Genomic DNA, 16,475 nt, shown 5'->3' with positions numbered 1-16,475 from the left:
CATTCGAATATAATTATTTGAAATAATGACTATTAAGAAATATAAGAATTTTCTGTGTACTCAAAATACGGTACAAATTGATGAAAAAACAGGGCAATCCAAATAGATCGAAAAACGGTACTGTCCCGTTCAAAACGGTACGTTTGGCTAGCCTACCTCTAGCCTAAAAAAAAGGCTGATATGAAGATCAAAACTATAACTATCTAAGCATAGATTTCACAGTTGCACACAAGGGCAAGTAATTTCAACGACGATTGTATTCCAGTAGTAGGGGGAGGTGGTCCCAAATGTCTGGATCCCGGGGTTGGTAACACCTACCGGATGATTTGTAGTGACAAATGAAAGATGTCCCAACGCTGACAATTTTGTTGTATGGTGACCTTTTTCCTGCTCTCTTCATTTTAGCACTTTTGTGTTATTTTGTGTTTCCATTGCTTCAAAGGAGGAAAAAAATAGATTTTTGACCTGTACGGAAAACAAATTAAATGATCTTTTATATGGCGGAAGAAACTAGGAAATTTCGATTGCTTATGGTCTGCTCATAAAAAAGCTATGTAAATTAAATCTCCATGCTGCCTGTGGTACACGGCATGTAGTTATTCGAAAAAAGTCTGGAAGGTTTCCGTTTCCATGTCCGTTTCCATTTCTGTTTGTGTCCTTTTACTACCGTCTTCGATCTTCGTCTCTAACACTTCCATCGTCTAACTCTGCTCCATTAACTCAATTTCCGGTTTTCTGGGCCATTTTAAATGAACCGGAAGCCATCAAAATTCTTTTAAAGTTTGAGATTAAATATTTTGTTGAAGTATACTGAAATGAAATGAACATCATAATATTTGAATGATGCTGCCTGTTTGTTAACCATCCAACACGAATAGTAGATTAGTAAAAGGTTTTGCGTGTTTATGCCTGAAAGTCTACGTGAACATGTGTATGCGTTCTGATCATATAGATTTTATTTTAATTTTGAAATTCGATTTCTTTTCAAAGCAAAAAACATCAAATCAATCTTGTTTTTATTTCACCGTTAATCATATATATGCATGCTTATTGGATGCGTAACTCACGCTCTCAACCATCACAATCTCGCCTCCGAGGCCACATATTTATGATCAACCTGTTACCTGTTCCAGTCCAATCGCGTTTGTCGCGCTAATCGTTGAATCAGAAAACCATTAATCTCGTCACGTTCACCACCAGCACGCGACTAGGCGAACATAATCAAGGCAATTAGTTCGAATCATGTTCGCTCTGATTTGAACGATTAGTCTGCCATCGATTATATCGCACCATTAGAGCTAAGCATTGCCGACTCTAGTGGGTTTAGCATGGGGCCCCATGCGTCTGTGCATGTGGTGCTGTCTCCAGCTGGACAGATTGCGGCCGAGCTGGAATGAAAAATGTAGTCTCAACGTTTGAACTTGGAGTCACCGTTTTAGTGCTTCCTATCCATTAGCCACACGAGAGCAATCGTTCATCTTCCGTGCGTCCTCTGCCAGCGTCGATAAACTTGATCCCGACTGAGTATTTTAGCGGTTCAAGGTTTAAACACCTTAGACATTGTACTATATTGAGATCAATCCTGAAATGAAGCCATGCGTTCGGTGATCGTGGCGAGATTAGTCGGCTGATTTTCTTCAATAATAGATGCACGTGATGTGTGCATTTCCTGATTAGCATCGAAAGAGTTTTTGCGTAGAATTTTATTGTGCAACATCAGTCAGGGAATTTGCTGACGATGACGGTCCATTTCATATGACGGATTTCGCATCAACTCGTCTATGGGATTGGCATGACACTCTCAGAACAGACCTTACCTAATTAAGCAACTTGGCATACTTAGTTTTCCGAAAATTTATCTAGACTAACATATGAGAAGGGCTAAATATTTTTTGATCATTGATCATTTTGATCAGCTTATGAATCTTCAATATTTTGGTTAGTGTTATCCTCATCTATACTTCGTTTGGAACACACCTATTGTGCCAAATCACTGCCAAACCAGATTCACAAATTCGCATTTATCCCGGTAAACGTATTTTCTCAATTACCGACTTGGTCGAGTTGGTGCGAAATCCGTCATATACAGGATGGCAACATAGAGGTGATACACGTATTCGAGTGCCCATCAGGGTTACCATATCTGCAGAATAATCTGTATTTATACAGATTACAGATTTTTTGGGTTTCATGCAGATTTTACAGATTTCTTAAAATTAAAAAAAAATTAGTCAGAACTGGATGTCAATAATATATTTTCCCATCTTAGATATTTCAAAAACATAACATTAACATCAGTCTGAATGGGTTTGATTTTGACATTCATATGTAGCGTGATATCCTGCTTTCTCATGTTTGATCCAGGGCATAAAATGGATTAGGAAGGATTAGGTTTTCGATTTACATATAGGAAGCATATGAACCTAAAGATAGGTAGCGTCTCGTAAATTGACCAATTTGAGTTCTTTTCGCTTAGATATTTCATATTATTTTTGCACTCCCCAAAAGCTATTGCAATAAAATTACAAAATTTTCAATAGGTCTTGTCCGTGTTAGGAAAACGCATTTCGGTCTACACATTCATAGTTATCTTCCGTACAGCCTAAAGTGAACAAATGAGATTAACTAGAAAAAATGAAACGCCCAAATTCGTTAATACTTCAGCAATATATGCACAGAATAATACATCAAATGAAAGGTATCAGGAAGACGTTGGAGATTCTGAATTAGATCTGAAAAAGCCACAAACTATCCACGTAGGTGTTGAAGCTGTAGAAACAGAAGCTACTGAACTGGGCGAGAGTAGATATATAAATTGAGGGGCTTAGAATGAAAGGGGTGTAAGTGATTTAATCGATTTCTCTACATCGACTCTCTCTTTTGGTCAAAACATAGCCGCAAATGCATTCCCAGCTGTATTCGACAATGTGGAAGATAGATCAGAACCTCAACTATCGGATTATATAGCAAACTTAAATTTGAACGTTTTTGCAATTGAGTTATTAACTAAAGAAACAGTTGATGAAGAGAAATCGATCAATTCACTTACACCCCTTGCATTCTAAGCCCCTCAATTTAAATTTAAATGTGCATGATTAATTCCTGTCCTTATCCTATCAGGACCTGTCCTTATCCTATAAAGTTGACTTCATAGCAACTTTATCATCCTTTATCAAGTTTATAAATTTTAATCTTTTTATACTACTTTTGATTCATTACTAGCTTACATTTTTGTGTATACCCTGAATTATTTACAATCAAGTTGTTACGTTGTACGTTGTACGTAGCGCAACATGGTAATTTTATAAACTTCCATTACACCTCGATAAATTTGTATTTTTGCATTGTATTTTTACTACAGTGTATATGCTTGCTTGCTATCGCTGAATAAACAATAACTTTACCAATCAATTACCGTTCTGAATCATATTTCCGACGCTTAAGGCATATGGTGCAGAAAACAGATCTCAACTTTAAGCACAGGTATTATTTGATTGATATTTTCAATATATTAGTTCAATATGCTTTGAAGCTTTTTACTTTGGTACCTATTTGATTAAAAACAAAAAAAAAACATCGATATGCAGAGTCAAACTTCAGACACTATTTATAAAAAAATCAAATTTCGGACACTTTAATTTGGTAATTTTTTGAACGAAAATACATTACACTTGATTATATTTTATAGTCAACTGCGAAACACTTACCAAGCAATCACAGTAACCTCATAACGATGATGAGAACTTATTAAACACGAGAGAAATTTAAATATTGATGAAAGGGTAAATTCTATGTGCTCACGCTAAGCAAACGTCAAACACAAACGATAATGAGTAGTGCAGTTGGATTTTTTTCTACTATGTAATAATTGAAATGTAATTCTCAAATGAAGTGATTGTGAAACCAAGGAATTACTCTAAAGAAGCAAATGTGATATTAATTTTATAGTTATATCATCAGTGCATTTAGCATTTCAAGATATTAGAACAAACTGTCCGAAGTATGATTCAGAACGGTATACTAAAGCTAATATTATACTTTGAAATCGAACTTATAAATTTAACACAGATTTTTATACAGATTTTCAGGGAAAAAATTTATATGGAAAGATCTTTTGAGACCAAAAGCACAAATTTAATTATGGCAACCCTGGTGCCCATCGTTGTATTTTCTGTTACAGCATGACAAACATCTGAGCATGTTTTGAAAGAGTGACGTGTTTACTGTTTATTCGGAATAAATAAAGTCAGTTTTCAGTTCCGCTCTCAAGCAAATAGCAATGGATTCAAATAGAGAACAAATAAAGATCTTGCACCTGCAAGGATTGACTAACATCGTGATCAGGACGAAGCTCTGACATCTGAATTTAAGCAGATTATTCGTCTACAGGACCATCAAGCGTTTCAAGGATACATGCACGGTTGTTCCCAAGAAGAAACCTGGTAAAAAACGGAGTGTTCGAACTTCAGCGGTCATCAAAGCAGCGAAGGAACGTTTCCGGCGAAATCCAGCCCGTTCGGCAAGAAAAATTGCGTGAGCCACACTTCCATGAAAAATGTTATCAAGAAAGACCTTGGATGTTCAGCTTTTGAGAAGCAGAAATTCACGGATTAACCCCTTCCCGTATTATTTAAAACGTCACGCATCAAGTGATTTCACTAGCCTGCTAAGCGTTCTGGCGCCCTATGTTATTCAAGTACCCACGAGTGAGACTCGATGTTGTACGGGAAAGGGTTAACTCGCAAAAATATTGCCGACAGGGTTACTAGATCTCGGTTGCTGCTGAAGACGCACACAGGTCACAACATTATTTTTTCGGACGAAAAATTGTTTACTCTGGAGGCAACTTTGAACAAGCAAAATTACCGTGTTTATGGAGCCGAAGGGAAATTACCATTGCTATTCATTGTCAGGGGCGTGAAAATAAACAAGGAGTACTACTTGCAGCACGTTATCAAAGGCCATTTGCATCCTTGCGCTAAAATGCTTTTTGGGAAAGACAGTTTTTGCTTTCAACAGGATTCAGCACCAGCGCATAAGGCATTGATCGTTCAGGTGTAATGGTGTAAACCGAATTTGCCTTGCTTCATCAGTTCATCTGAATATACAGGCCATTCACCGGATTTGAACCCGCTAGCATTCAGTATCTGGGGATACATGCTAGGCATCTTAGACGTTAGGCGTTAGGCATCTGAGTTTGTACACATTTATAAAGCGTTTGGTAAATATTTGGGACGAAATGCCGAAAGAAGTTGTGCGTGCGGCTTGCAATGACTTCGAAAAGCGTCTACGGGCCGTTATCAAACACAAAGGTGAAAGATTTAAACTCAACTAAGTACATTGTAATTTTACTACTTATAGATGTTATTGAAGTCGATTCCGAAGAGAAATAAAAACACGGTTTGAGTTTTATGGCATAAATAAGTGTATCACTTTCACGTTGCCATCCTGTATTTAAAAATCACAAATTGCTTTTTTCCTGTCACCACGATCATGCTCACAAATCCTTTAAATAATTGAATGACCGTGAGAGATCTTGAATTGATTTGTATCCTTCAGGGACTGATTTTGTTCACGTCCACAACATCATACGAACCGAGTGTTACGTAACCCACTTCCTACAACCGCAATTTTACATCATTCTGCGAGGAAGATTAATCAAGAATTAAACATTTGGTTTCAGAACTCCAACTTGGACGTAAATCTTCTCTCTTGCCCCTCTATTGTCGCGCCGTGTCGTGACTCATGATTCCGTCCGAATCCCAGCGCTCTAAGAAGTGTGATCGAAACGCAACGATGCATTTCAGATCTTACGGCGCTAAGCCAAAGGTTAGTAACTTAATCGCTCCCGAAGTCTGATATCTTACTCAACAAGCTCTCGTTAATCATGTTTCAAGTTCACAAGAACCGTTACAATATGATTTGTGGCAGAAAAAAAACAATGCGTTTTTTCATCATCCTTTTTCGATCGATACGACGGGTTTTTCACCTGCTGCTTAACGTATCCGCAAAATCGGTTCTCACCGTTCAAAATGAATCGTGAAATATTGACTAACTACAAAGAGTTCTGCCGATGTACGTCACTCAGCGCAGTTGGACACCACTGCGGAGGCGTGAAAACATTATGTCGTAATGCGATTATGCATAAGCAACAAGGAAATCATGGTTGAATATCGGGTGCCCTGCGGTAGGATGCTGATTTAGATTAGCATACCACCACATACCGCCGTGGGAGCAAGTGGACTAAATCATGACAGAAAAAAAAGAACAGCTACGGTCCAGTTGTGCCTACAGACCCCGAAGATGCGACCCGTGTTAAAGCAATGAAACGCTCTCGGAGAATATAAACAATCGTGGAGTGGTTCACCGGTGTAACGAAAAAAAACGTTAGAATTACGCTAATCACGTAAACTGTTGGAACATCTTTCTCGGGGCTTGATGAATAGATGGAAAACTAAGCGATTAATCCACAGATGATGGGTTCGGGGAAGATTCAAAGTAGCTGTTGAATAGAACTGAATTTGCACGTTTGTATACATAGTCCGAATGTTTCAGAGTTATCTACTAAATTACATTACAAAAACCCTAAAGCCTAAAGGCTTTTTAAGTCCTTTTTTTTTTTAAAGCCAGTGATTAAATAAGGAATGAATATCGTACAATGCAAACGAGAAACATTGGTATTTTAATTGGTATTGGTAAATTCATTCCTAGGGATGAGACAAATCCTCAGAGAAAATTTATGCCGAATGATTATTTTTAGCATGTTGGAAAGAATTGATAGAAAGTAATGCATAAGCTAATCCAAATAATATCAAGGGATAACGCTACCAAAAGTACCATCGAACAATGCCAATGAACTCTTATCAGACACTTAAGTCATCTTTCAAGATTTTAACGATATCGAAAAACGCACCTGCGATTCAGATGTTCTACTATGAACACCTGCCCGACGCACATTATGTTTGATAACGAAGGCTTATCAAGCGTCAAAAACAGTATAAAACTAGAAGCACAATTTAGTGGAAACAATCAGTTGTTCACAACCGCATCAGTATTCCAGATCTAAAACAAACCTCTAATTAACAACATAAACATGTTCAAGTTCCTGCTCTTAGTCGCACTCGTACCAGTTGTAATGTTACAGAACGCCGACAATCTTCCGCATCAAAAGTGGAGTGCGGCTACAGTGAGGAAGTGCAAAGCTGGCCAACCATTACCACACGCTGTCCGGATCGAAAATTGCCCAGGAGATGTTTGCGAGTTAGGCCGAGGAACCTCAGCCAATATGGCTATGGACTTCACCGCGAGTAAGTACTGGAACGCAATCCTTTGAATACTACTCAACTACGTTCTTTCCCAATCCGATTAATTACAGACCAAGAATGCACCTCTCTGAAGTCTAAAGCTACGGCCTATCTACTTGGGCTGCCGGTGCCATATGAACTGCCGGCCGATATTGCCAACGCTTGCACCTGGTTGGATGGAACGCGTTGTCCAGTCAGCGAGGGTGAGGATAGCACATACGTTCTAAAATTCCCGATGGGAGATTACCCGGCCATCAGTCTCGAGGTGGAGTTCGATGTTGTAAACCAAAACGGAAAGTCACAGGGTTGTTTCGGGATCAAGGTTCAGGTAGTCTAAACTCTGCAGCGATTCACAGATGATAAACGGAAAAATCACGCATAATCACAACTGACCAGTCCAAACGATAACTCTAGAGATAAATTAGGATAAATTATAATATTAAAATAATAAAAAATTAGAATAATAAATTTGTATGTTCATCACTGAGAAAAAAAGTGGGTTTAATACGTTTAGTGCGTATCGAAATTTCATGAGTATTCAAATGTCATTGTTTCATTGTTAGCCTTTGGTATAGCACTATGAGCATGACTATCCATGCAATTCGTAGAGTCCTCCAATAATTTTCATCTCCACTTCCGTCGAATGCGCTACGCAAAGATTCTCCAAATGAAAAAGAAAGCTACATATTCTTTATTGAGAAATGTTTACTTATGCAGCAATTCCAAATGAAATCGTCCTAAAAATGCAGATTTTAAAAACTTGTAGTTTTGATTCCAATGAAAGTGTGTATTCCGTTTGGGTTGGAGGAAATATGAGTTTTTCATAGCAATTGAGAATTTTTTGAGTCAAGCGTAACTTTTGAAAATGGCGTATCGATTTTAGTAAGAGAAATCTTTGATAATTTATATCTCAAAAACTATGAGTCGTACAGAAATAGTGTCTTAGAAAGAGTTATAGAGTATTGATGGTTGAGTATGAAAAAAATGTACACTGAGTAAAAAATTAGTACTCATATTTTTATTTACAAAATAAAAATTCAATTTGCAATATCCAAAATACATATTCTTTATTTTTTTATTTAATTTTTTCATACAAAATAGAAGTCATGCAGAAAATTAAAAGAATGAGCCCAAGATGGTAAAAATATTTTTGACGAACTTTGTGGAACATCGAATTTTTATGAATTTTTGGAACTACGAATTTTTGTATGTTAACAATCATTTTTAGCCACAAATGATGAATCCTGATGTGATTTAAAACAAAACAGGTTATTATTAATCGCCTTCTAAATGTAGCCATTCTCGAAATATTTAAAAAAATATTTCTAATTTATTGTCTTTTTTATAGTAAACTAGCTGACCCGGCAAACTTCGCCCCGCCCAAATTTATTTTTCGTTATCACATCCACGTTTTCTTACAAAGAGCTGTTCAAGGGTCCAATCGCAGAATTATTCATTGATTGATCTTCTAATCTACCCTTTAAAATTACCTTTTACTATAAAATTCCTAGTACTTCTACCAAAATTCGACATTATAATATCAGATTATTTTCAGACACAATTCTCGTTCAAGATTTTTTCAACCACTTGCAAATAACATGTTTCTCCGTTACGTTACATGAAGAATTTGGTTTTATTTGCTTGATTAATTCTCGAGTAATGCAGAAATTAGTGTATCATTTGTATGGCAGAATTATAAGGAAATTCATAAAATTTCATGAACATATAACACGACAAACATATTGAAAGAGATTATAAATTAGAAATATTGTAACCGTTGGTTCAAAAGCGCAATTTGAGCTCCACCCAAATTCACAGAAAGGTATGAAAAATAAATTGAATTTATTCGAAGCCGCCGGTTACTGGATGATTTTTAGATATACACAAATGGTTGGAGTCCTGGGTAAATAATACCCACCGCGACACACTATCCAGTTGGCCTACCGTCATCGAACGGGGTAGCCAACTAGGCAAAGAAAAAACTTATTTTTTTCCCCGCACATTAGCTGAAAAAAAAAGAAAAGCTCGGTGAATGAGCAGTGCGCGACGGAAAGTTAAATTTGAAATTAGTAAAAGATTGATTTTGTGAATAGAGGTGGTGGAGGAAAAGCGATAGAAGAGATGTAAGAAGATAGGATCGTAGAACAAAGGATAAGAAAACTAGGAAGAGGAGAGAAGAAAAATCTGGGAAAAAGGCCCGTCCAGCGGGTTTTTTTTTACGTATAACGTAATTCACAGCTCGACAAGCTGATCAGCTTTACCAGCCATTTTAAGCGAAGACGACAATCCGTATACGCCATCGCGAATTGGCGTCAAAGAGACTGTGAAGAGCGGAAATTCCCCGAGGAAGTTGCACAGAGCAGCTGAAATATTCACAGTGCTAGATCACTGATCAAGAGAAAGAAAGAATTCACCCCCAAGTACCGCAAGTATATCATGCATGAAAAACTGTGACGTCACATACAGTATAAATATGGAAACGATAGGTAGGAGAGTTTAGGGACAGATGAAAAGGAAATAGAGAATAGAAAGAATAAAGAAAGAAGAAACGTTGTACATAAAACAGATAATCGTGCTCCTTTACGACCACTATCCCTTCGTTATTATCGTCCTTCGGACTCTAAAGGAGTCTTCCGCCCTCGTCCTCAATCGGTCGGAAGAGATGGGTCAGCACTGCACAACCTTTGAGCGCATTCAGTGAGGGGGCTTAGCAGGTGGCCTCAATAGGTGCGGGAGGTCCCCTGGAGTTGCGAAAAACACGAAGGAACTTCTGTTTGTGAAAAGAGGGTTTTGAAGGTAGCCGGCTAGGGAATAAGCGACCCTGAGAACCCTATCCCAGAATCCTAAGAGTTACAATATTTTTTTAAATATCTCGAGAATGGTTGCATTTAGAAGGAGATTGATAATAAACTTTTTTTGATTTAAATCACATCAGAATTCATAATTTGTGGCTAAGAATGATTGCTAACATACAAAAATTCGAAGTTTCGAAAATTCCTAAAAAATCGATGTTCCACAAATTTCGTCAAAAATGTAAAACTAAATCTTGGGCCTATTTTTTAAATTTTCTACATGACTTCTATTTTATATGAAAAAAATGAAAAAAATATAAAAAAATACATATTTTTTGATATCGCAAATTAAAATTTTATTTTGTAAATAAAAAAAGAGTACTAATTTTTCTTCTCAGTGTATATTTTTTTTTTCAAATTAAACCAACAATACTCTATAACTCTTTCTAACACACTATTTCGGTACGACTCATATTTTTTGAGATATAAATTATCAAAGATTTCTCTTACTCAAATCGATACGCCCTTTGCAAAAGTTACGCTTGAGTCAAAAATTTCCCAATTGCTGTGGAAAACTCATATTTCCTTTAACCCAAACGGAATACACACTTTCATTCGAATCAAAAATACTCATGTTTTGTCATTTGTCGATTTCATTTGGAATTACTCTATGGTACCTAAAGTAATTGTGCAGCCACAAACCGTCGAATCTGTGATGCGGACTTATCTTAATTTTTCGAAAAGTTTTCTTGATTTTTCTTCCGCGAGTTGAACAATCCCCGATTTTATGTTCATACCTATCATTTAATTTATCAGGTAATTTGGCTTTTTTTGGGAATCAACAGTTATTGACGAGTTTATAAGATAAACATTCAGGTATTTCATAGTTTGATCCGTCAGAAACAATACATCACGATGTGAAATGAGCTCTCCGATCGTGAATGGATATGATGATGATGGATGCCCTGGAAGCTTCCAGGACTTCCGATGTATTGAACCACCAAAATAACATTCACTTTGGAGATGCCGGGCATCGATCCCGGTACCTCTCACATGCTAAGCGAGCGCTCTACCATCTGAGCTACATCCCCTGGATATCAGTAAACTGTTCGACAGCCAAAACATCGATCTACACCGAATGATACATATTGCGGCGCAATCTGTTATCCACCTTTCACTTTTTTCAACTATCGTATGACTGTGAGTAATGCTGCGGGGCGTGACACCCATGGCAATTTTGGACCAACTACGGCCTTTCACTTTTTTTACCCGTTCAGCACCTGCTGCTCTTTGATCCATGTTAGCGAATAGTATTCGAATTTATAGTGTTCTGCATAAGTGAGAAATACAGGGGGTGTAGCTCAGATGGTAGAGCGCTCGCTTAGCATGTGAGAGGTACCGGGATCGATACCCGGCATCTCCAAACATATTTTGAATGATTCCATATTCATGTATTATTATTATTATTATTTCTCAGGTACTGAAGAAATAAATCCTCATTCTGACATTGAAATCCTTACATGTCTCTTCAAAATAAAGGTTGTAACGATCAAAATTTTGTCAAGCAATAATGCGTGTGAGTTGATTATTTTGTTATTAATTCATTTTTGTTTATAATTTTTTTTTTTACTTTTTGAAGTAAAATACAGAAATAATGTTCCGCTATGCTTCCGATTGGCCAAATTAGGATCGCCGGGCTTAAAACTGAACATGCAAGAAACGATAAATAACACTTATAAAGGTGGGACCAGAATGCCGCGTTATGCGTCGCGACAATTCTACTTTAACAGTTCCTTTTGAATATGTGTGTTTGCATAGTCGTCTGCAGGAAGAAGACGAGGTCGCCGGAGTACACGGAGGAGCAGATTGAGACGGTTAAATCACAGTGTCGGTGGATGACCAAAAAGTACCGCGGGACGTCTTTCGTTCTGGACGACGAAAGCTTTTTTCCGCTGTCCAAAACGCATATTCCAGGAAATGATAAATACTACTCCAGCGACAAGTCATCCACACCGCCTGAAGTGAAATACAAGTTCAAGCACAAGTTTGAAAAAAAGGTTATGTTGTACATCGCCATTTCCGACCGGGGCATTTCAAAGCCTTGGTTTAATCCGAGCGGTCTGGCAATCAACCAACAAATCTATCGAGAAGAGTGCCTCAATAAAATCCTGCTGCCGTTCCTGAACGATTATCACGCGGATGGGAAGTACGTCTTCTGGCCGGACAAGGCGTCTTCCCATTACGCCAAGAAGACGCTGGCGTATCTTGAGGAGAAAAAGATACCGTTCGTGCCGAAAGATCGTAACCCAACAAACTTGCCCCAGTGCCGCCCAATAGAGGATTTCTTTGGCTCACTCAGTGCCCTAGTGTATAAAAACAATTGGAGGGCCAAGGGCACGAAGCAACTGACTACAAGAATCCGGAATTGTATCCGGAAAATGGACGTAAGTGCCTTACAACGTTCTTGTGAGAGCATCGCGACAAAGTTACGTCGAATAGCAGACCACGGCCCTTACTGACATTTTTTTGAAGAAAATACATTATGTTATTAATAAAAAATACTGAAATCGATGAAAAAAATCAACAAAAAAATTTATATGTGATTGAAAAAATTCTCATTTTTTATTTAACACCCGTTATTGTAGGACTGCCAACAACTACGACTCTGAATGATTGGTTATTTTGTGGATAATTCCGACGAAACAACTTGGGTCCCCATGAAGTACAAAGCTGGTGATCTTCGCAACAATGAGTTCATGGTGAAAACAATGTATGCAGGGCCTACGAGGTATTCGCAAAATACTTCAATTGAGAAGATACCAATATCGGTTGCTAAACCACTGGATGCTGAGTACTCGAACAGATGTCTCACCGTTTTTCATCAACATGAGATTGTTATCCTCAGTGAATCCTAAAATTATCACTATTTTTTATCAATGCAAATGAAAGAATGAAATAAAAAACGTCATGTTATTGATTTTTTAATTGTTTTATTCATAGTCATCTAATTTCATCAAATCTGCACCCATAAAGTTGTGAAGCACCGTTGCCATTTTCTCATCTTTTTCAGCACTTTAGAAGTAATCCTATTTTTTTTCTCAAGATTCAATAGTTGTTTTCGATAGTTGTTCTAGCACATAAAAAAAATCGATAGTTGATGTGTGACGGGATAAGAACCCATGAGGTAGGGCTTTAGAGGAAAGGCTGAGTCACCAATAATGGAATGTAGACATATCATGTTGGAGTGAGGCAGGATATAAGAACCAAGACTTCGTTTCTAAGGAAACGTTTTTCAATTTCGGAGCTGTCTCCACCATATGCATCGTACTCAGAAAATAATCGCGGCCTCTTTGTCGCATCAGCCGATGAGAAATCCCTCCTGCTCGCAGTTCTGGTTCGGCTGCTCGACATTGGATGGCTTTTTCATGGCTTTTTCAGCTCCAATTTTTAAACAAGTTGTAATCGGCCACCATAGAATTATTGAAATGAAATAAAAGATTCACTAGTCGTGTTGCGGATAATTCGAAAGACTTCACTGTATTTGAACAGCTTTATTTATAATCGCTACAAATCTGGAATATAATGCTAAGCTTTTAAAACTAATATAATTAGAATAATTATTGCTTACAAATCAGTGGCGTTTCCTTCAATCTCGGTCAAATACTAGCTAGAATAAGTGATTTTTTTCCATTTATGTTCCATAGCCTACTTGTTTCCAAAACTCTCGAAACTTCTATGGTTCAGGGTTGGCACCAGAGTTACCATATCTACAGAACAATCTGTATTTAAAGGGTGTGTCACATCAAATTGCATCACGGAAAAAGCGCTGTAGGAATTTAATTTTTAGGAATTATATCTTCAGCTTTCGCTTATAATCAGATAAGAGTGTATAGATCACGTTGGCCATGCTTCACTGTCAATTTTTCGTAAATTTGGAAAAATGTCGTCGAACGAAAAAGAACGTCGTGAATTAATCCTGTGCACTCATTTCGAGAATCCGGAGTTGTCACATCGGGACATCGGTAAGATGCTGGGAATCGTCCAATCCACGGTCTGCAGAGTACTAAAACGATACTTCGAGAACCTAACCATCGACCGGAAGGTGAAGAACGGCAAAAATGGATGCTCCGTCAGTGAAAAAGATCACAAGCGCGTAGTTAAGCAGTTTAGACGTGATCCGAGAAGTTCGGTCCGGGATGTCGCCAATAAGCTGAATTTGTCAAGTTCATTCGTCCAGCGGACCAAGCAGCAGGAGGGCCTCCGTACATACAAGGTTCAGAAGGCTCCTAACCGCGACGAAAGGCAAAACATGGTGGGGAAGACACGAGCCCGGAAGATGTACACCGAAATGCTGACGAAGCCGCATTGCCTGGTAATGGACGACGAAACCTACGTCAAAGCGGACTTTCGTCAGCTGCCGGGCCTGTTGTTCTTCTCCGCAAAGGACAAATTAAGCGTTCCGGAGGAGATTCGCAAGCAGAAACTATCCAAGTTTGCCAAAAAGTACATGGTGTGGCAAGCGATCTGCTCTTGCGGAAAGCGGAGCGCCCCCTTCGTGATGACCGGCACGGTAAACGGGCAGGTTTACCTTAAGGAGTGCCTACAGAAGCGCTTACTACCACTATTGAAGCAGCACGAGGGCCCGACCATCTTCTAGCCGGATCTCGCTTCGTGCCACTATTCAAAGGACGTGTTGGAGTGGTACGAAGCCAACGGGGTCACCTTCGTGCCAAAGGAAATGAACCCGCCCAACGCGCCGGAGCTTCGCCCAATAGAGAAATATTGGGCGATTATGAAGCAGGCCCTCCGGAAGAACCCAAAAGTTGTCAAATCGGAGGCGGACTTCAAGAGGAAATGGATTTCTGTTCAAAAAAAACTACAACCTGACGTTGTACAGAAACTTATGGACGCGGTAAAGAGGAAGGTGCGAGCATACGGGCTTGGGCTCGAAGTATGAATAAAAAGAAAATGCCAAAAGTTGTTTAATAGTTTTTATTTTACTGTCTAAAATTTTCAAAAGAATCGGTCTACTGGGCGAATTTCTACAGCGTTTTTTCCGTGATGCAATTTGATGTGACATACCCTTTATACAGATTTTCCAGACTATTTGAAACCAAGAATCTGTAGATACAGATTACAGTTTTTTTTTGGTTTTCATACAGATTTACAGATTTTCCAAAAGAACGAGCAAATATTAGTTACGGTTTGATCTCAATAATATTTTTCCCAACTCACCAATTTCATTAATATATCATTCGAATCAGTCTGAATGAGAGTCATTTTGGCATTCATATGTAATGAGTAGTACTGCTTTCTCATGTTCAATCTAAGGCGAAAAGAGCACGAAAAAAAGCCTGCGTTATCGGCTAGCTTCAAAATAAATAAATAACACTGCATATCTTTTTCCTACTAAAGCACAAGGTATACGAATTTTTACGTGGATACCATCAACATCGTCAAATTTATAATAAGCTAAGATTATGGTTCAAGATTGAACTTATAAATTCAACTCTTTGTGGTCATATTGAATTTCGACATGTGTGTCGTACTGGTCGCAAATTTTTTTTTTACATGATAAAGCAGTGATATATAACTTTGTGAGATTATGAATGATGAACAATATTCCTTAATTCTTTTGTAAACTTCTGATATGATTTACTAAACAATGTTTATATGTTTATGATCAAAAATATTTGCTATAATTCTTCTTCGTGTGATATCTTTCGCATGTACCACAAAGATAATTAGTTTGGCGTCTTTCGCCTTTTATCTTTTTGTTTGAACATACAGAACAATGTTCTTTAAATCTACACAGAGCCGTAATACAAGTTTTCCATTAATCCTTTCCTCAAGCATGGATGACAACTTTTGTTTATATTGAGTACCGTTATCTTTTATTCATATTTGCACCGTTTTGGTTCGTGAATAAGTTCACAAGACGTTAAAATTCGTTTAGAAAAAGTGTGAACTGATACATTGTTGCATAAATTATAATATTAGTATACTGCTTTGCTGTGGCTGAAGGCAGACAAACTACCGCAAAGGGTTTATACAGATTTCGATACAGATTTTCTGAGAAAAACCCCGATAAAAAGATTTTTAGAGACAAAAAACACAGATTTTTTTTATGGCAACCCTGGTTGGAACTTCGTTCAATTGATATATCTAACAAGTTGATTGAATCTGTTGAGCGTTTTACTTTGTTTTTGTTTACATGAAAAGCAGCGATGCGGACGCTCGATTGTGGTTACAAATCAACAGATTGCGTCAGGCGAATGTTTCAGTACAAAACGCAAGCAATGGCAGCTGTTGTGAAGCGACGCACAACGCAGTATTCGGTTCCCACCTTAACTGAAACATTTCTTGATAGCTCACAAAG

General features: G+C 37.9%; 1 protein-coding gene and 2 non-coding genes across 3 annotated transcripts; 2 read left to right on the top strand and 1 right to left on the bottom strand.

The window, feature by feature from the left end:
* Window positions 1-7,037: 7,037 nt before the first annotated feature.
* LOC129771347 (NPC intracellular cholesterol transporter 2-like) lies at window positions 7,038-7,757 on the top strand. Its single transcript, XM_055774889.1, has 2 exons — window positions 7,038-7,307; window positions 7,376-7,757. The coding sequence occupies exons 1-2, from the start codon at window positions 7,094-7,096 to the stop codon at window positions 7,639-7,641; spliced, it is 480 nt and encodes a 159-aa protein (XP_055630864.1). The 5' UTR covers window positions 7,038-7,093; the 3' UTR covers window positions 7,642-7,757.
* A 3,357-nt stretch (window positions 7,758-11,114) lies between these two features.
* Trnaa-agc (transfer RNA alanine (anticodon AGC)) lies at window positions 11,115-11,187 on the bottom strand. Its single transcript has one exon. It is a non-coding gene; the product is annotated as a tRNA-Ala (tRNA).
* Window positions 11,188-11,446: 259 nt separating this feature from the next.
* Window positions 11,447-11,519, top strand: Trnaa-agc (transfer RNA alanine (anticodon AGC)). Its single transcript has one exon. It is a non-coding gene; the product is annotated as a tRNA-Ala (tRNA).
* The last annotated feature ends 4,956 nt before the right edge of the window (window positions 11,520-16,475 follow it).

Source organism: Toxorhynchites rutilus, chromosome 2 (assembly GCF_029784135.1).
Source record: "Toxorhynchites rutilus septentrionalis strain SRP chromosome 2, ASM2978413v1, whole genome shotgun sequence".
In the NCBI taxonomy this organism is placed as follows: Eukaryota; Metazoa; Arthropoda; class Insecta; order Diptera; family Culicidae; genus Toxorhynchites; species Toxorhynchites rutilus.
This window is presented reverse-complemented; position numbering and strand designations above follow the sequence as displayed.